Source organism: Xiphophorus hellerii, chromosome 8, assembly GCF_003331165.1.
Source record: "Xiphophorus hellerii strain 12219 chromosome 8, Xiphophorus_hellerii-4.1, whole genome shotgun sequence".
In the NCBI taxonomy this organism is placed as follows: Eukaryota; Metazoa; Chordata; class Actinopteri; order Cyprinodontiformes; family Poeciliidae; genus Xiphophorus; species Xiphophorus hellerii.
The window spans coordinates 3,824,206-3,845,591 of record NC_045679.1 but is presented as its reverse complement, the minus strand read 5'-3'; the positions used below and the strand labels follow the sequence as shown (position 1 = coordinate 3,845,591).

General features: G+C 36.4%; 1 protein-coding gene across 4 annotated transcripts; it reads right to left on the bottom strand.

Moving 5' to 3' along the window:
* Window positions 1–1,973: 1,973 nt before the first annotated feature.
* pip5k1ba (phosphatidylinositol-4-phosphate 5-kinase, type I, beta a) lies at window positions 1,974–21,191 on the bottom strand. 4 transcript variants are annotated; one of them, XM_032570290.1, is made up of 16 exons: window positions 16,309–16,470; window positions 16,127–16,218; window positions 15,796–16,029; window positions 13,987–14,117; window positions 12,739–12,856; window positions 12,483–12,635; window positions 10,735–11,034; window positions 7,849–8,033; window positions 7,666–7,746; window positions 6,735–6,783; window positions 6,572–6,656; window positions 6,344–6,484; window positions 6,168–6,255; window positions 5,279–5,375; window positions 4,095–4,157; window positions 1,974–2,924 (listed from the first exon to the last, which is right to left on the bottom strand). In XM_032570290.1, the coding sequence occupies exons 3-16, from the start codon at window positions 15,865–15,867 to the stop codon at window positions 2,922–2,924; spliced, it is 1,566 nt and encodes a 521-aa protein (XP_032426181.1). In that variant the 5' UTR covers window positions 15,868–16,029; window positions 16,127–16,218; window positions 16,309–16,470; the 3' UTR covers window positions 1,974–2,921. The 4 variants fall into 4 exon arrangements, with proteins under 4 accessions (XP_032426181.1, XP_032426180.1, XP_032426182.1 ...); XM_032570289.1 differs by lacking the exons at window positions 16,127–16,218; window positions 16,309–16,470 and adding an exon at window positions 21,048–21,191; XM_032570291.1 differs by lacking the exon at window positions 16,309–16,470 and having other exon boundaries at window positions 16,127–16,231.
* Between the last annotated feature and the right edge of the window lie 195 nt (window positions 21,192–21,386).

Below are 21,386 nucleotides of genomic sequence, written 5' to 3'. Positions count from 1 at the left end.
GTAACTTGCAAGTAACTTTTCAGCAAGAAAAAACGTTATAATTTCTTAATATTTATTAAAAAGCATTATGTCCTCTAGCAGTTTATTTCACTTATGTGGGGAAAATGTCTCGTTACAAGTGAAATAATCTGCCCTGTTACCTAGCAACCCCAGCGGAATCCCACCAGTCACCTAGCAACCAAAGTCTGAGCTACACAAAACATGTTCATTACATTTTTTTTGCACAAAATTCTTCTAAGATGATAAAAGTTTAGTCTGGTTATTTTTACAACATGTGAAAAATATCTTCTTATAAGTGAAAAAAATCTGCCAGTGGAAATAGAACTTTTTAAAATCAATATTCAGGAATTACTTACATATTAGTTTTGTCTTATTTAAAGTGTACGAAGATATTTGCATCAGAAACTAGACAAAAAGGTATTTGGCAGGATTTGCTGGATGTTTTGTGGCATGACTTATAAAAAAAAGAAAAAGTGTTAGAGGGCCAAATTTGTGCAATTCTTGAATTGTGGTCGGGGCCAGACAAAATTCATCCAAGGGCCACAAATGGCCCCCAGGCCGCACTTTGGACACCCCTTGTAAGTTTTCATTGCTTATTTTATCACTGCATTAATCTGAGGCTTTGAATGTTCTAATGTCAGATTAATTATATATATCACACTATAAAATATGAATTTCTCTGATTATGAGTGAACATAAAAACAAGAGATCAGATAAACAGAAGGACTTTAAATATTAATTTATTTTCCAGAAATTTACAATTGTAGTCTTAAAAACCACAGAAAAACACATTTGGTTTAAACATGTGGACTAAAGCCAAACAAAGACAAAAAAACAAAACGCTTTTTACATAAAATCACAATTTAAGGCATTTCAAACAATCACAGCTTTTATTGGATAATCAAAAAGATTTTGACAATGCTGCATATTATTTCCTGTAGGTAAAATGAGACTGTGCCTGTAAAGGGTTACTATGACAACACAGTTTAACAATTTAATATTTAAAAACAACGTTAAAGGCTAAGATGCTCCGTCTTGATGACAGTTTGTACAACATGTTGCAGGAAATGAAAAACTAATATTTCTACTACTGTATTAAATTAATATCTATAGCATTTGTAGCTAACAAATTAGCATGTCATGCTAACATGCTAATGTTCACCTGTTGCCTTCAAAGCAATTTTCTATGGAGACTTACCGATTAGTTCATGCCACAAAAAAGTACAGCTGTGTTCGGATGCTACTAGGCTCACACAGTAACAACTACAAAACAGTTATGCTAATGTTTCGCGTGCTAACAGACTAACATCTCCAAATTAAGAAAGCTAATGTTTGGTATTATTTATTCATCCCTGAATTTTTATGTTTAACTTCCAAGCAGCAATCTTAAATGGACCTTACTGCTCAGGTCCATCTGCTGGCCAATCAAGCAAAGTAATATCGTCACTGAACTAGCTTGTGGCATCTTTGGCAGGTACCAAGTCCTGCTGGAAAACATCTGCATGTCCATAAAGCCTTAGAAGGAATTGTTCTAATATTGCTAGACTGCTGGTGTTCAGAAAACTCAGTAGACCAACACCAGCAGTTGACATGGTGACCCAGACCGTCACTGACTGGGAACTTAACGCTGGACTTTCCATCAGACTGAGACCTGCTAAGTTCAGGGATGGTATCTTATAAAGTTCAGGAAATGAAATGTTGCGTCTTAGGCCAGTAACTGGTAAGTTACAGGAAAATACCAATGGCTTTCAGGAAAGTATCTGTTGAGTTCCATGAAAGATTCTTGAGAAGTGCCTAGTAGGTTCCATGAAAATGCCAGGATAGCACCTGGAAAGTTCCAGTACAGTACCTGGCAGTTTCCAGGAACGTCCCTGGTAAATTCTAGGAACAGTTCCAGGAAAGTATCTGGTAAGTTCCAGCAAAGTCTCAGCCCAATAACTGGTAAGTTACAGGAAAGAGCCTGATGGTCTCTGGAAATGTTTCTGTTAAGTTGCGAGAAAGGTTCTACGAACATTCCAGGACACTCCCCCACAAGTTTCAGAAAAGTCTTAGGCTAATCACTGGCAAATTTCAGGAAAGTATCTGGTATTTTCCAGAAATGTATCTGGTATGTTCTGAGAACATTCCAGGTTGGTACCTGGTCCATTCTCAATCCAATAACTGGGATGTTACAAGAAAAGTACCTGTAGTTTCCAAGGATGTGCCTAGCAAGGTCCATGGAAGGTTCCTGGAAAGTACCAAGGAGGTTCCAAGACCATTCCAGGACCCTACGTAATAGATTCCAGAAATATTTTAAACCAATAACCAATCAATTTCAGTAAATTATCTGATAGGTATCTGGGAAAAGTCTCAGGAAGGTGCCTGGTAAGCTCCACCAGGAAGTAGTAAGTTCAGGGAAAGTTTAATCTGTATTATTTAGTGCTATCAGAAGTTTTGCATGATACTGTAAGTGTGGCAGAGCACAACCCTTCATTGAAATACGGTATGTAAAAACACAGCAGTCCAACCTGCACTGTGATACTACAGGTAACAGAATCACCTCTGAACTCCATTTCTGGGAAAGTCATTTCTGTCCTCAGGGATCCAGCCGCTGAGAAAGTTTCATATTTATAGTAAAACAAAGAAGAAGAAGCAAAAGAGAACAAAGTGAAAATTAAATATTTACTGCCAGCACAGTGAACAACTAAGTGAAAGAGGAAGAAGCAGTGGCAGCTTAGTGTTTTTGTTTTTTGTCAGAACAGTGGATCTCAAACCACAAACAAACACCTTCTATTAATAGAATCATAATGGATCTGCAGTGATTTGGCACATTGATGACAACACAGAAAATGACGATGATGGAGGCTCAGAGTGACGCAGGCAGGCGGGAACCAGCGTGCTGCTGCTTGTAGTCTTTTAAAAGTTTTCTCACAAGTCCTTCCTCACTGGAAAAGGAAAAATAAAACATAATTCTTATTTAATACCTTTCAGGAAAAACACAAATGACTAAAAAATAGCACTTATTTTATTCCAGCTGCCTGACCTGAACTTTTTATATTTAGCATTTATTAATGTCATTTGTCACATGTAAATTCTTGGCTTTTGTATGTTCTGTTGAAAATTGTTGCAAAAATCCTACATTTATTATCTTTATAAAAATAAAATAATTTTTTACAAATGTGCACTGTCGCCCCCTGGTGGCTCATATTTGTTTCTACACATTAGGCATTTCCTGTTTTTAAACATTTTCAACTTTTAACTCACCAAAATCAGGTATTTGTGTTATTTTAAACTATAAGATGGCAGTTTTAAAATAAAAATGAACCTTAGTTTATTTTTTGGCATCTTAAAATTAAGCGGATTAACTGTTAAAGTATTTTCTGTGTTTATATACAATTTTTTATTATTTAATTTGACATTTTTAGTCAGATAAAATTTCTTATGGGTTATTAGATTGTTTATAATGTGCAGAAAGATTTGTTTTGGTTTCAAATAGATTTTAAAAAATGGAGGAAAATAAACAATTAGGTTAAATTTTGTACCCAAGCTAGTAGAAGGACAGCATTTAAATAAGTTTATGCAGACTGAATTTCTTTTTTGTGTCCGTGTTCCAGTTGTTGAATTTCTCTGTGCTCCGCCTGAGCCTCTGAGATCAGATTAACTCGGACGTCTGCTCAACACGGGCTGGAAAACAGCGCCATATAAGCCCGAATGAGGATTTGATGGTTATGTAAGCGAATTCACTGAGGTTTTCCCAGGCTGGAGAGCAAAAGGGAAAAAGTCTGAGCTGAGTCACTCAGGTTGGACGATGACAGCGGGAACTTTTGACCCCTTGAAACCGCAACCATCAATTGAGGAAGTATTTTAACGATGAGACAAATTGCATGAGAGTGAAAAACAGGAAGATGAAGTCATGTCATTAACAGTAACATCTCATGGCTGCAGGGGAGCTTACTTATCATGAGTCACCGAGTATAATCTACGGGTTTCTATTTTTGTCCCAGAACGTCTGATGAAGGGAAAACCGAATCCCCAGAAGACCCTCAGCGTCTCTGATTTAAAGAATAAGAGAAACAAGTGACTGGAAATGTTTGGAGATGTAATTTAATGCTTACATTTTTATGGATGTTGCAACACAAACAGCTCCAGCTGGGTCGCCTGGGCGAGTCTGTGTCAGGCTGAAAATGTATTAAGGCCACATTTTGTAAAGAAATGTTGAATGTTATTTTAAAAAGCGGGTAGCTTTAAAGGTGTATGTGATAATCTGTCATAGAAAGGAAATATTAGAAGCTACACTGCCTACAAAAACAAAAAAAAGCATCTCAGAACTAAAATGTTGGCAACTCCTTATAAATTGATGAGGTTTTTCTCAATAACAATAAACTTAATATTTTAATATTATAAATAATAAGACAATGGTGGGCGCACTTCTGCTAATATGATAATAGTGAAGCTAACTTTTTGTTTAGCGTTTTTGCCAACTTTCAAAACGTTTAGCACCTAGCTTCCAGCAAATAAATTTTTCTGGATATTTTCTTGGCTGTTTTGTAAACTTTAATTTGAAAAAAGTTCGACATCTGTGTTTAAATTTTGATTATCGACGGTTAACATTCCTTCAAGCTGTCAGACGTTTATATAAACGCTCTTATTTTGAAGGAGGTGAATGCTGTTCCGTTTCCTCTCATCACGTTTTGTCCGTTTTTTTCCACAATAACTTTATTTTAAACAGGAAAAGTACAAGAACAAAATAAAAAACGGACAGTTGAGAATAAGATAAACATGTAATTATAGTGCACATTAGTTATTACATAAAAATTAAATGGGTGCTCAAGGGTTGTAGTGTTTCGAGGGCAGATATAATTTAAAGTTAGCGGGTTAGCATTAGCTTATGCTATATGTTTATGATTAGAGCTAACTTTTATTTTTATCCACTGCACGTAACATTTTAGCTTAGGGGAGGGGGAATATCTAGGTTTTATTTATGTTTTATTGACTGAGGGGCACTTTTAAAACGTTTTCTTGTGAAAAATTATGAAAACTATATGTCATTTTTATTTTCTCCCTTAAAAATCAACTGGATGGATGGATTTTTATAAAAACAAATCCAGTCTGATGAAATATGAGTCTAAATTTCCTTTCTTCCATCAAGCACAAGTGATAATAAATGAGATTATCTCAAATTTTATTCTAGCTGGTCAGCAGCGTTGCATTTAGCAGAAAGGACCAACGCAGATCTATTAAAGTGTTTATTATCAGTAACTTAGAACCATTTAGAGGTGTGGATGAAACTGTTTCATACCAAGTAAACATCCAACTCAGAGTCTGATTGGCTCCTGCTGAGCGACGGCAGCGGATCGTCCAGAGCTAAAGTGGAGCTGGAGTCCCGGCGATCTTCACTGGGACAGAAGAAAAAAGATATTTTAGATTTTTATGCACTTAACATTTTCAGAGTTATCATGTAATGTAATAAGTAGTTACATTACCTCAATTACAGTAATTTGTGGAAAAAAATTACTTTTAGGAGTATATTTGCTTTGCTGTACTTTGAGTAATTTTATTATGAATTATTTTTACTCTTACTTGAGTCAAATTTCTGGATATTTTTCTTAATAAATGAAAAACAAACATGTTTTAACCAAAAATTCAGACACACACCTGCAGTTTTTGTAAAGTTTCAGTTTTTTATTGAAAGAAACTAATGTGGAAAAATAAAATTTGTTTTGCCTGAATTTGTCATTTGTGTTAATTATATGAATTATTGTCATTTTGGTCCTTAAAATACCAAAAGTTCTATTTAACTGTATATTTAGGTCCGTCTGACGATTTAATTTCAAAATATTAAATAATTGATAATTTGATCAGTTAGACTTTTTACCAAATTTTTTTCACTTTTGAGTAAGTTCTTGGACGAATACTTTTTACTTGAGTAAAATGTTTTGATACTTTACCCACCTCTGTGCATTTTAGGAGAAAATATCTGCTTTAAAAACACAAACTGTTGTCACTTTAGATGCCTAACCTCTTAATAAAATGATTCCAAAATTATTTTTTACATCAAAATCAGGTGAATTATATCAGGTGAACCGAGTTCAGTATTTGGGGTTTTCATATCAGGAAACAACGTTTTTTTTCTTCCTGTTATTGTTGAAAACAACAGGATGTAGATGGTTGCCATGGAGACGAAGTACCTGTTTTCAGCTTCCTCTTCGTCGTTTCGGATGGATTCAGTCAGAGCAGATTTGGGGAGAAGATCTGGTTGCTTGGAGGAACTGTAAACTGTTGAAACACCAGAAAGTGAATCAGAAACGCTAAAAAAAAATAAAAATTACATTTAAATAAAAAATGGAGGTAAAGTTTATGTTACAGTTTCCATCCAGGTTGTCCATGCTTTGCGCCTTCTTCTCCTCTTTCTCCTTCTCTTTCTGCGTGGACAGAAACTCCTGAGACGCCGCCTTCCCCACCTGTAGGGAACTCCTCTTCCTCTTCGAAGACGCTCCTCTTAAAGCTGATGTTACAAAAACAGAAAATACAAACTCATGAAACACAAACCGACTATAAACGGAGGGCAAATAAAGCAGAACGTTGAACTTACGATGAAGCTTTCTGAAAACAGTCGTTCCCATGAATTTTAAAAACCTGTCTGCGTAGAAACCGGGCCTGTGGACCGATACGGTGTCCTGTAAGCAGAGAATCGGTCAAATAAAACGTTTTTATGAATCTGTGAGTAAAATAGAAGCGCAGGTTTACAAACTGACCCCGTCGTGGACGAGAGCCTTCCAGGAGTGCTCAACTTTCTTAATGAACCTGAAGAAAAAACAAGGAAAATGAGCAAAGATAAATCAAATTTCAACAGAAAACAATACATAGTGCCTAAAGATAACTTAATGATTAATCCAACTAATCATGATCAAAATGATCAATTAATTTAGTAGCCTACTAATTGTTAACAGACTCAAAAAAGACATTTGGTGAAAGAACAACCAACTGAGAGCGGATATTAAGCCAAAACAGAACAAATGTGTTAAATATGCTTTTAATATTAGAAAAAAAACAACAACTTCTTTTTCTGTAAACATTTTCTACCCAGAATTCAAGTGACGGTTTGAAATTCAGCTGGTTCAAATTCTGTAAAATAAAAAAAACAAACAAATCTACTATTAAGCACCTTTTACTGTCCAACTATTTATTGGTCAATTAAAACAAACAATAAACAGATCAGCTCTTCAGCTCTACATTTATAGATGTTAAGATGAGCAAAAATAACTGAGTTTTTCACAAGTTTATGTTTATATTTTCTTTGGCAAAAAAAACTCAAATTTTAGAATAAATCTCAGAGGTTTTCTAGAAAAAACAGGGACATTTCTGGTTTTCAAATGTCAAAAATTTGCAAGAACAAAAAGTTTTGAGTTGCTCTCAGAATTATTTTCTAGGAATAAATTCAAAATTTCAGTTTTAAAAGTGAAGTGGAAATGTTGCTAGAATAAATGTAAATGTTCAGGTTATTGTCAATTTCTTTTTAAAAAGAATTTGGAAATGTCTGAGATTCAAAAGCAAAAAGAAATGTCCAAGTTTCTTTCTTGAAAATTTCTGAGATTAATCTAAAAAACTAAAATTTTTAGTTGAAATTCACTCCTTTGTTTTCTATCCACCAAGATCCTAATTTGCTGTCGGTGTTTTTTGTGTTACCTGTATGACTGAAGAATATCAATGATTCCTAAAAAGATGAGCAGGTTTTCATCTTTGTGTTTTGCAGGAATCCCACCCAACCTGGAGAGAGGCGTGACCATTATTTTGATTTATTTAAACAGACATAATCACCAGTTTGGTTGGAGAATAACTCGGTTTTTTAATAATGAAAGGTTTGCTCACGTGTCGTCGTCTGCGACCGGCTCTGGGTCCTTCAGGTTCCCCTGGATGGACTCCAGGGCGGTGGAGTAGAGGACTTTCTGTCCCCTCCTGCTGTCGCAGCGGTTCCCTCTGCTCAGCGACTTCCTGTCCAGCACATGGACGCCCAGCAGCAAACTGTAGTCCATGATCTTGAAGCTCTCCAGGACCTGAGGAGCCAGAAGTAAGGAGGAGAACTGAATACCAGCTATTTAAGATTGTTTTTGGAGCATCGATGAGGAATTTTCATTAGTTAAGCTAACATTAATGCTAACAGTCATGCTATAGAGACCAAAATACACAAGATTTAAAGTTTTTTATTTCAATTTCTATACTAGTGGATTTTTCTGTTTTCAATTCTCTCAAATGTTTGCTATGCTAATTGATAAGTTGTTGTTTTTTCCCCACTTTTTCTAGAAAATTTCTGAGATTCGTCTCAAACTATTTTGGTGGAAATTTTTTTTTTTAAATCTACAATTTTCCTAATACAGCATCGTAAATTCACAACAACTAAGACACTAACCACTGGTTAGCCATTAGCCTGACATCAAAGTTTTGATCAGAATTTTTTAGCTTAACAGCAAATAGTTGCTAGCTTGACTCTGATTAGCCATTAGCTTGATTTTAATTAGCTGTTAGCTTGATCAGAATCTAGTTTATCAGCCAAGTTAATTCTTCTGCGTTGGTGCAAAGACAGTTTTCACTGCATGTATCATGTTAAGATATATTTGGTGTTTGAACTCTGAAAATAGCCAATGTAACATTATTTAGAGCGATTTGCAGAATTTAGCTATTAGCAGGTGGTTGGTAAGATCCACTTTAGAAGTATGCATTGAACATTACATCATACAGTTTGAAAAAAAAAATAACTAAACAGGGATGAAGAGTTAAAGTCCTTACAATAGTTGACATGTGACTTTTTAAATTATAGTTTGAAGCATTTCTAGCTTAAAAAGATAGAAAATGAACTCTGGGATTCACGTAAGCTGGTATTAAAGTTTAAAAAGGCTAAACCAGAAAGTACAGTACACTCTAAGCCTCTGAACACAAACAAAGAGACTCTTAACACACCGAGTTACCCAACACACAGACTGATGCTACACACAGCCGACCAGTTAGAGCTGATCAGGTGCTAATTCTTAATCAAGTGGCCATTGTTGTTTCCGTTTTATAAAACAACAGACATGGAAGCAGAGATGTTGGCGCGGCTCAGCCTGCTGCTCTGTTGTGTTGCGTAACGTCATCAAAGTGGGGAATTGTGCGGCGATCATCGGCTTAGCGAGGAGCAAAGAGCGAAACCCGCTGTGGACCGAAGCGATAAGTTGATTGAGACTCAATTTCTTTGAGTGTTTGGTCCGGGGAATTCGATGGAACAACAAGCCGATAGTGGGAATAAGCTCCAGCTGCTGATTCTCTCACCACTAATGAATATTTCTGTGTAAGCTGAGATTTATTTCTATTAGTGATCAGCTGGAAGCAGTTAGCTTCGCTCCCTTTGTGTTCAGAAACCTTCATTTCTGTATTTTAGAACCACATGATCTCCAGTTAAGTGGAAACATGAAGTTAAAATGCAGATTCTGGAAACTTCTGCAGTTTTTCCTACTGCAATAAACGCAACCACTTTTGTGACTTTGACTAGGCCTTTCTAACTAAAACCACTCTGGCTGTAGACTTAGAGTCGTTGTCCTTTTATGTGTCACAATCGGTAATAATCAATTTTACTCACGTAAAAGTAAAAAGTAGCCGTTCAAGAAATTACTCGAGTTAAAAAGTATTTTGTAAAAAGTATAAAATAATCATTTAATATCTAAAAATTGCATCATCAGATGGACCAAAATGTAAATTTAAGTGGAAATTTTGTTATTTTAATGACCAAAATGACAGTAATTCATTAAAAAAAACAAAATCAGTTTCTTTCAATAAAAACTTATAAAACTTTAACAGAACCTGCTGTTCTGTTAAAGTTTGTCTGTCTGGTGAATTCTTATTTTAAATACTTTTGTTTTTCATTCAGTTGTTAGAAAATCCAGAAATTTTACTCAAGAGTAGAAATACTTCATAATAAAATTACTCAAGTAAAAGTAAAAAGTACAGTGTAATAAAAATACATGTACAAGACAAATGTTTTGGTATAAATGATATAATTCCTTAATATTTTTCCAACACTAAGGAATTATGTCTTCATAACTAGATCCTGCATTTTGGACGATGTTACTTGCAAGTTTTGTTTTATTTCAAGTGGACAACAAAAGATATTTGAATAGAAACTAGACTAAAAAAACCCACTTGGTAAGATTTTATGTTTTTGCAGTGTTGAATTCAGACTAGGAGTTTCCCTTTGCTCATACAGACATGATGCCATGTTGGAAAAACCATTTAACATCAGTGGAAGTAATATTTATGATTAGCGCTTTCCGGTTAGCAGCACTGCTAACGTTTTAGTCAGCGGTACCCACCAGCTGTTGTCTTACCAAGTACTGCTAGTCTAGTTTCTAGTATAAATATCTTAGAACACTTAAAATAAAAAACCTAAAGAGGGATGAAGAGTTAAAGTCCTTTACAATAGTTGGAAAGTGACTTTTTAAAGTATTGTCTGAAGCATTTCTAGCTTAAAAAGACAGAAAATCAACTTTGGGAGACACGTAACCTGGACATGTTTCCATGTTATAAGATAAAATGTCTTGTTCCACTGGCAGATTTCCTTATAACTAGAAGCTTTTCATCAATATTAAGGAATTATTGACTTAAAACAAGCTGAAAAGTTACTTGTAAGTTAGTTTTGTCTTGTTTCAAATGTACCGAGTTACTTCCACTAAAAGCTTGAGAAATGCTTGGTGATGTTTTGTGTTTTTGCAGTGCGTTGCTGCTCACCCTGCAGTCCCTCTGCAGGGTCTTCATCAGGGCGCTGTAGGTGTCCGGGTCGAAGAAAAGCCCGTCCTGGTGCATCTCCTGGAAGTCCAGGTCTTTGTACGTTGGCGAGTTCTTCACGCGCTCCTTGCGTGAAGCGCGGCGTTTGTAGGAAGAGCCTTTCAGGTCGTACTTGAAGTGCATCTTTATGGCTCGAGGCAGAACGTTGTTCATCACCACCACGCGAACTGTCACGCCGCCGCACTGGATGCAGTACAGGCCGTAGAACTTGGGCAGCAGCGTCCGCGGGTTCTGGTTCAGATTCTGAAATGAGAACCAAACAGGGAAGACGACATGAAGACACAGTGGAGTTCAATGGTTGCTTTTAAGCACTTTTTTCCCCTAGAAATTCCTTCATTTTTTCAATGTTTTGTTCAATTAAAATAGAAAAAATCTTAAAGATAACCCGATTAAATATAAAAAACATTTTTAAATTATAATTTCTTTAATTTAAACCAAAAAATGCTACACAGATTATTCTGATCTCAGTTGTATTTTTAATATTTTGTGTTTTTAACATGCACCACTGAATGATATTTTGTTTATTATACATGCTTTTTTTTAAAAAATTCTGATGTTTTTATGTAATAAAATTTGGTTCTGCACCGTCTTTGACCTGGTGCTGAATGATGAAGTGAATCTTAGTCTTATAAAAAAAGAAACTGGATATAAAATGTTTCTTTTAGGTGGGAAAGTTTCATTATTTTCTCCATATGTGGATAAAGATTCTCTGGAGCCAAAACTTTAGAAATGACTGTTTTTCATCAGTAACTTCGATTCTTTAGATCCAGTTATGTGTTGCTTTTTCATATCTTTTAGCCTACTTCAAGTTGTCAGAAGGGTTCTATTGAAGGATTTCACAGGGCAGGAGGTCTATTCATATCAGGTCTGGATTTGGCTTGTGAATTTAAAGAGGACCTATTATTCAAAATTCACATGTTGCATATTTTTATATTCCATTTCTACTGCTTCTAAAAACAGCAAGAGCGCTTAAAAAAGCAAAAACCCACTCAGTTTTTAGTTTCTGGAAAATGAGCTGTTTCAAAAATCTTCTGAATGTCATGTCACAAATCAGCAGGCACTGACCGTTACCTAGCAACCCCAGCGGAATTCAGTCCCGTTACCTAGCAACCCCAGTAGAGTTCCAGGATGTTTGGTCAGCTGGTTTTACCGCTGTATGCCATCTAAAATGGCTGTTGGAAAAGACAAGTGTTTAGTTGTTGACTTAGCATGCAGAAACCACTGCTGGTTATGCAGGAGGCTCCACTTCTGCTATTCAAAGATGTTCGGTTGTATAATTGTGCATCTGTTTGCATCCATTTTCATATTGAGCTTATGTTGTTAAAGTTGAGTTCAGGGGTTGTGGCCAGCAGCAGCTTATTTGGATTTAAAGTGACATGACGCCCTAAAACAGCTAAAATCTCATTATCCAAGATTTATTTTGTGCAAATAATGTAATGAACATGTTTTGTATAGGCCATGGACCGATCCTAACCTGTTCAAAGAAGCATAATAGGCGAATTTAAAAGTATATTTCTCAGTATATTCTTTCCTTATTAAATAAAATGTTGATTTGAAAACAGCTTTCAGTTTTCATTCTGGTTATAAATGTGATCTGAAAGATTTAAGTGCAAGAAAACTGCAAAGTGCTCTGTGGGAAGCCGAGCGTCTTGTGATGTCACTGCTGGGAAACGTTTGACTCAGCAACCCACCATGTAGTAACCAGGAAGCAGCTTCTGCAGAAACTCCGCCTCTTTGTGCTGCACCGTCTTGATGATGAACTCGTCGTCGCTGGTGAGGTAGAACCAGGAGCTGCTGGCGCCGGGGTTGGACAGCTCTATCAGCGGCTCCTTACAGATGGAGTACTGAGACAGAGTGACGCAACAGTCGGACCATTTCGCAACCAGTTGCAAGGAAACTCACATCACCATGGTGACGAGTCAGTTTGACGTTGTGGTTTCAGCTCACCAGATAGTCGTCAGGCTTGATCCCAAACAGCTCCCTGAAGTAGCGGAAGGCCAGCGGCGCGTACGTTTTCAGACGGAAATCTGGGAAGTGATGCGCCGGAGTCAGGTTGCTGCCATCACTGGAGATCATAGTAATAAAAAATGGTGGTTAGTTAACTGGTGAGGCTGTTTGACCAGTCGGAGAGGGTAAACTAAGCATTGCTAAAGTGTTTTCCATGGCATCACATTTCCAGATAATGTCTGACCAAGAATGACGGCTTGTTTTTGTAAAATCAAACCAACACTGTGCATAGACGTGTGTTTTCCTCCGGTAATTTGTTCTGCATTGAAGGATTCAAGCTTAAGCAAAGAAATGTTCAGAAATATTTCATACAAAGTAAATTGTGCCACAATCACTGGCGACCAAAGACTCTTACGTTTCAGAAGGTTGAAGTTAAACCTTTCACTTTCTTATCTTAGTGCCACAAAAATGTTTTCTAGTCAATAGATCTGGATAACATTATTGCCAAATATTTCATTTTGACTAATAAAGTTGGTTTTCCACCTGGTGAATCATTTCTGCCATAAATTGTGGATTATTATTCAACTCAAACATCCATTTTCACTTTTCCAACAGAAATAAACTAGATTTCCACCTAAAATACCCTGGTATTTCATATTATCACACTAAGAAATGTCAGCTATAACTGCACTGTATCTGCAATGCAAGTCCAAATTATACATTTATGTTTGTGATGGTAGGACAGAAAGTCTTATTTATACCTCAGAGAAACAGGAAGTTTGATCTTTTAGGAGCTTTACCTCAATTGATTTCGTTTAAAATAATTATTTAGGTTTTTTTCCCTCCACGTAATGAATAGACACAAATTAATAAGCAGATTATTTCATTATGAGACTATGCAACAGCAAATAAAACATTAAATCAGTCCATGTTTGACCAGTTTGTATGCTAATTCATTCTGAATCGATTAACAAGTAATAGAAAATTTCTTCAGAGTGCAGCCGCCCCCACAGGATGCGCCGCCCTGGGTGGTGAGCCACTTCGCCCTTAATAAAATCCACCAGTGGGTAACTGAGCTTGAACTATTCTCAATCCTCTGAGGAAAAACAGTCAAATCTCCATTTACTATACAGGATAAACAAAATGTGAGAACACGGGTTGTTTTTCCACTCATTTCTGCACTAAAAGGCTGTTTTTTATTTAGTTGAAATTGATTTATCTCTATTTGTACTGTATGTAAATATTTACCTGGGTAAGAAGACGGTTTCTACCATGGAGAAGTCCTGCATCAGAACATCTCTGTCGGGTTTGGAGCTCAGGTTTCCAACAGCATAGCCGATTCCCAGCTGGATGGCTCCTTTCAGGGCCTCTGGTGTGGGCTGACAAACACATTTAGAAATTAAAAAAAAAACTAATTAACTTTTCTTGTCTCCACGCATAACCTTTACATTTCCCCCCCTCACGGACAGGCTATATTTAGCATCTGCTAACATTTGGCCTAGTTAAAAGTGTCGGGATTAGCAGGTTTCCCTCGGGATAAATCATGTTAGTGACTCTGTTGACTCCCTCAGCTGGACGTGGCTTCCTGTTGATTAGCTTGTAAACGTGTTCAGCGGTGGCGGCGACTCATAAACAGACAGAAATGTTCGGATGTTTAGCCGCTTTCAGCCTCACTGAGCCCGTGTTGCTGTTTGGAATTATGCTAACGTGTAGCCGCTAACTGCTAGCACCACTTGCTAACTGACCGTTAGTGTAAATAGCTTAGATCCATTTCGGGGAAAAACACGATATCATGTTCCTCTCCACATATACTGGACTAGTTCAGCATGTAATCTGATCTTATCTGTGTCCATTTGTATTTTTAAAGTGACACTCATCTATAGCCTGCAGATTTTTAAAGATAGCAGCTTTTTAAAGATAGCTTGCATGAACGAGAAGGAAATAATAAAAAAAGAAAGTTCTTATTTGGCAACATAAACGCAAAACTATACAAAATTATTAGCTTTTACTGTAGTGGACAACTGAACTTGTTTATTTAACTAAGAAAGAATAAAGCAGACATCTATATTTCTAAGTGCTACCAAATAATGAAATGTAATGTTTAGCACTGTATGGTATTAAGTCTCAAAATAATTAAAGGAAACTACATTTGATTTAGGGCAGTTCATAGATTAGACAAAGTTAGGAAAATATTGTTTTTATGAGATTTTGATGGTTACAGTTGGCCTAAAAATAACTCCTAATTTTAATCTTGAATGCTTCAACAACTCAGTTAATCAGCTTAGGAAAAATCCCCCCAGAAATGTTTATTTGAAAAAATTTAATATTGACCTAAAAGAAAAAGATACTCACCAGTTTACACAATGATCTACAGCTGTTATTTACATACTTCTACGTTCAAAACCAATTATAACAAGACATAATGAGGTTGCTGGAGGTTAGTTTTGAAAACATCAGTACCGTTGATTGTAAAAAATGGTCCCAACTTGTTCAGCAGGTCAATTATTATATACAATCACCAGCAGGAACTGTCCTAATTCTTTGTATCATGAATTCACAGATTTGTAAAAATATTTCAGACATTTTGGCTGTTTCAATGATCATGCAGCTGCTGCAGATTACACCAAAGTAGAATATATTGAAATGTTCATATTTTTATTTCTTAGATATTATGGTGTTTTTCTGCACTGTCCTGTGTTTTATTTCTGTTAATCTTTTGTTCTGTCCACTTTCTGCCGTAGCAGCTTAAATTTCTCACTCGTGGGAAATAATGGATTATCTTATCTAATAAAACTCTATTGATTGAAATCTTCTAAATAGAGTAAAGTGAAATCATTGTTGTTTAAATGGCTAAACCTTTTAAATATTTTGGTCTGATACTAAAACATTTGCATTGATAAACGACTCTCACATGAAACTTAATGAGAAAGTTGCACCTAACATTTCAACATTAAAAATACTGTCAATAATTAAATATTTCTGAAATAGTAGTTTAAAAATCCACTAGAAAGTCAAAACTAATTTGACAAATGATGGGATTTTATTTTATTTTTTTACCTTTTTGTGATCCTTTGATGTTTTAGAGGTTTTGGTTCCTCTTCCTTCCTTGTCGACGGTCTCTGTTGACATCTTTTGGATTTAGAGAACTTAACCAAAGGGAAGCTCGGCTGTTCTTCCTCCAACTTTCACTGACTTCCTGTTTTTTTTGCGCTCACTAATGAATGAACCAACGATGCACAGCTTTGCGACTGATGGGCTTCATGGAAACTTCATTTCCCCAGCTGGCAGCTCCTGTTGAGAGAAGACATTTGCATAAAGATAATTATATCAGTTTGGTTTGTAGAAACCAAAAGAAGATGTTAATTATTTTCCTTGCATGGAGCCTGACCTTGTACAGGCTGTTCTGTCTGAGCTACTCCATAACTCTGAGGTACTTTTCAGTTTTTGTAAGCCTTTAGCTCCAGAAACCTCCACAATAACCTTTGGTCCCAATTAAAGAGGATTGTAAAACCTGTTACACACACAGAAAATCTCCCACTTTCATAACAATGAGCAGCAATCAGGGCTTACAGCTTAGATCCTGAGTTTCCCAAAACGCAAACGGGACAAAACAAAGGTTTGTTCATGACCGAGAAGTTTCCTCATCTCTTGGCTCTGAAAGTTCTGGATTCAAATCCAGATTCTGGATGAGGTGAGAGACGAGAAGCTCTGTTCAACTGATCTAGCAGAAAAAAACTAAGTATTCATAAATACAACAGAAGGAGAGAAATTGTGAAGTTTCAAAAGAACTGGCTATTCAGGGCATCATAATTTGTGAAAAATCTGTTTAAAGTTAAATATGTTTTCCATGCATGTATTTTACTCTTGAACTCTTAAGTTTTATTTATTATTTAACATTTTTCATCGTTTTAGCATAATAGTAAAGGAGTGAAAGGAGCCTGTAAGACAGCAAATGCTAACATCTACTAGCTAACAACAGTTTTAAACAGTAAATAGTGAATCTTAACATGTTTACAGACCTGAAAGTTAAATAAACAATAAATACATTTCTGGAAAACCTTCCAGCATCATATTTGTTTTTATTTCATTTACCAAATTCACACATGGCTATTGTGATTTTGTAGTAACCTAGCTTAGCTAACTAGCATTAGCTTAGCCAGCTGTTTTCTGGTAAGTAGATTGAAACCTGAAATGAAGCAGTTTGTTATATTGTAAAAACTCAGTTCTGTTTTTCATCAGGAGCAAAATAATGAGTTTTATTCGCCTGTCAGTTATTCTTAATCACATTGATGCTCCAGACATCGATTAAAGTTTTATCTGGAGCAGAAATAGTGATCTGCTTCATGAGATGATTAATCTACACTCTTGAGTTAGATTAATTAGTTATTTAATTTGGTAAAGTCATTAACACTCTTATGCATTACTGAACCCAGATTATATTTGGAAAAGGCCATTTTTATTAGTGATATTTACTTTTTTCCCCCCCAATTAGTTTCAGAAAACATGTTTCTGTAGTTGAACTAAGTTTTTTATGGAACCGACATGAATTTCTTTCACTTTTCAATGCATTTTAATCCTCATTTAACCCATTTCTTTCCAGCTGCTTTTTAATTGGCTACAAACCCATTTAGTTAAAACCAGAACATAATTATATAACGAACCACCAGAAATTATGAAACTAATATTTTTTCTACTCATTTTTTTTGTCTTTTTGGTGTCTGATGTAAGAGACACTTTCTTACTCAACACCTTTTGTTTTAAAAATATTTTTCAGATTAAGCGTTTTGAAGCGATGAGTAAACTTGCAGAAAGCAGCACAGACAACCAGAGAAGCTGTTTATTTTAAGGTTCTGCTTCAGGATGTGGTTTTGTGGCTTTGACTCGAGGAGAGGCGAACTGGGTCGAGGAGAGTCGTCAAGAGAAAGATAAACGTTTTTCAGGGATCTGTTCTCACAGCTTGACGTTAGTTTCCATATTGATATTCAAGGCAGAAAAACCTGAAGGGAAAAATAAACCGTTCATAAAAATGTGACCCAGTGAGAGTTTTAGGTTTCTGGCTGATGGTTTGGTTTGTAGATGGTGTAGCAGATTAAGAGGGAAGTAAAAGTGAACTTAATGATAAATAAACAACAACTTACATATGGAGCAACAGCAGATAAACAACAGGAAGCAGTTAATAACAGAGAATAAAAGAGAGGAGGTTAAATACTGGGAGAGAGACGCTGGAGCTGATTGGCTAACAGGATGCAGGTGTGAAAAGAGAGAGAGAACATAATCTAAGTAAAACAGAACAAGGTTGATCAAATCAAAAATAATAACTAAGGCAAACACATAAAAATATAAAAAAGACACTTGCAATGCAAAACAATCTTTACCAAATTATTTTGGGTGAAGTTTCTACTCCAAACATCTTAGTACACTTGAAATAAAAAACTTTTCCATAACAAGTAACTTTTCAGCAAGATATAGGAGTTTGTTTGGAATCAGTAATTCCTTCATATTTAGGAAAAAGTATTACTTTCACTGGCAGATTATTTCTTTTACAACATTGGAAAAATGTCTCGTTATAAGTGAAACAATCTGTATGGTTCTAAAATTAAAATTAATGAATTATTTACTTAAAATAAACTTCTTTATCTTGCTGAAAAGTTACTTCTAAGTTAGTTTTGTTAGTTTTGCACTAAGATATAAAAATATTTTTGCAGTGTTTCCTCAACAATGACAATAACTCTGCCCCACAATGCAGATAAAAACAAGTCTTACATTAATGGGGTTTTTTTTAAAGTGGAATTTTAAGCTAATTTGTTGTCATCATACAACCTTTTCACAGAATAAAATACAATATTTGAATTGTGGGTGAACTGATCTAAAAATTTGGGCCAATATCAATGAAACATTTTAAATGTTTTTATCCTTCTATTTTTACCTAAAACAAAACCACACAGCTGTTTTTTGGCAATAAGTTCATGATTTTGATGTCAAAAACCTTCGGAATGTCGAGTCACAAATCAGCAGGCACTGCCCGTTACCTAGCAACCCCAGCTGAGCTCACCCCGTTACCTAGTAACTCAACTGAAGCTCCAGCATGCTTGGTTTTACCTCTGCAAAATGGCTACTGGAAAAGCCGAGACATAATTCAAGTAAGGAAACCATAAAAGTTATTTTCAGTTATTTCCCCTCATGGTGAAATGCTAATAACAAACAGAAAACACTTTGTGGAAGAAGAAACAAAAAGAACAATCGACCCGATGAAGAAGTGTCAGTTCTGGGTTCTGAAAGTGAGGAAGTTGGCGCTGATGTGACCTTTACCTCAACTGTTACCTCAACATCAGGTTATATAATGTAAACAACAACCATTATACAATCTATCTACTGTCTGTTGGAACAATGATTCTTAATTTAACTTGATTCCTTGAGTTAATTCAAAAACAACCAACTTGGTGTTTGATGACTGTTCTCATAGAGGCAGACTGGACTCTAATAATGGTCGTTCACTGGTTTGATCCACTCAGACTGGAGGATTTGAATGGTTTAAGGTTTACAGTTGTTGAGTTTTGCTAGCTCTGATGCTAATTCAGCCAATTCCACCACAGCAGGGATTCGGTCAGAAAGCCTGCAGGACATCAGTAGATTTCAACCTGGTTACTGTAATCTGAGTACAAAGTAAACATAATTCTCACAAGTGGAGAATGTGGGGAGAGGACTTCAAAATAAGAGCATGAATATAAACATCTACATACATGAAGAATTCTTAGGAGTTTATAACAAAAGCTTCAACATCGACATTGAACTTTATTCAACTAAAGGCTTACAAAACAGCAAATTAGTGCTTTAGAGTTCAGGGGAAGCTAAGTGTGCTAAAAAGTTTTAAAGTTAGCAAAAGCACTAAATGTGCTAATTAGTACATAAACAGAAGTGTGCCCCTCCCATCTGTCTTTGTTGTTGTTAAATCATGAACCCTAACAGAGGCAGTGACGCCTCCAGAGCTCTACATGTTGTTCTCGGTTCTTTGGGACTTTTTTGATGAGGTAATTTTGATGAGCCAAACACTTCCTGGTTTCTCCATTTGTGCATACTGGTTCTCTGAAATCCTGAAACTGTAAAATGACTTTATGTTTCATCTCTTCTTGTATTTCCGTAGATTGGAGTATGATTTGTGGCCTCAACACATTGTACACTGCATCTCTACTGGAACTGACCCAAAACGTTTTGTTTAATCTTCAAGTTATTCTCCCATCTCATAGTTTGATATATTCGGTTCCATTTGGGACCAAAATTGCAACATTTGATACATTTTCAGCCTCTGTGGGTCACCTTCAAACTGCACTGAGTCAAACCGACCAAATCTTTTGAAAACTCTGTTCCCCTCCTCGCCTGTGGTGGCGCTGCATCAAGAACTACTGAAGGAAACAAAACAAAAACCTCTGAAGAAGACACAACGTGAAACTTCCTTCTTCACGAAATGCAAACAAAAATGAAGTGGCGTCAGATTTTACTGGTTGTAGAATTTTATTTTGTTTTTGGTAAAAGACCACAAGACTTTTCTCCTGCTAGCTTTAGACTCACATGTTTGTTTTGGGTTAAATTACCCAGAATGCTCTGTGTTGTAGTCCTCTACCTGTTTCTAGAGCAGCATCCGATCCTCTTGCTGTTCACATATGCTTTGAATCCCAACCAGAGTTCACTTCAACTGAACCCAGACCGAGGTTTCGGGTTTTTGGTCTGGTTGCGCGTTCACACCTCCCCAAATGAACCGGACTTTCTAATGGATTAAAGCTGACTAAGGAGTTAATTCAATTTGTTTGATGAGGGAAAACAGTATAGTAATGCATTTCTGATTGATCTCTCTGTTTGAGGAACTGTAAGTTTTATTTCATAATCCTCTATTTTCAGTTTTGACTTTGTATTTTTAAAAGTTACACCCCGGCGTTAAACCACAACTCCTGTAGCTGAAGTATCTGTGATGAAGAGGCCTGCATTAGAGCTGGGTGTAAACCGCAAACAGGCCTGTATTTAACTAAACGCTCAGGTGAGGGAGAGCAAATATTTAAACCTGCCTGCTGCCTTTACATGTATGTAAATGTCAGAAAGTGCTCCTTTCACGCTGGCAGCAGATATTTTACTTTTTTAGAGTCTGACTGAGGAAGTGGAGCTGATTTCCTCTTGTGATATAATCTTCAGCTCATGTTCTCGCAGCGGGACGCCCAGCCGACGGGCCGGACGGCGGCTGAGTGGAACCGGCCGGGGAAACGTCAGCCCAACGGCCGGCAGGTAGAGGCTGGATGTGTGAGGAAGAGGAGACGTCTTACCTGAAGCGTCAGGATGCTGAGTTCTGGCGTGAGGAAACTCCAGCAGCAGGTTGACGTGAGCTGAGCTGCTGAGAGACGAAGAGCCGACTGCTGCTGCCACTGTAAGGCATCCTCACCACTTCCCCTCCGTCTTCCTCTGTTCGCGCCTCTCTCCGCCCACCTGGTGTGCTCATCCTCGTCTGAGTTGGAGTTTTGATCTGCTGCAAAAACTGAATTTAAAAACACACCAGAACCTCCTGAACAGGTTCTGCAGAACCAGGTTCTGGAGGTTTTATTGGAAAACAAGTCCAAACTGCATGGCCCAACAGGTTGAGACACACTTTCAGCAGCAATGACTCT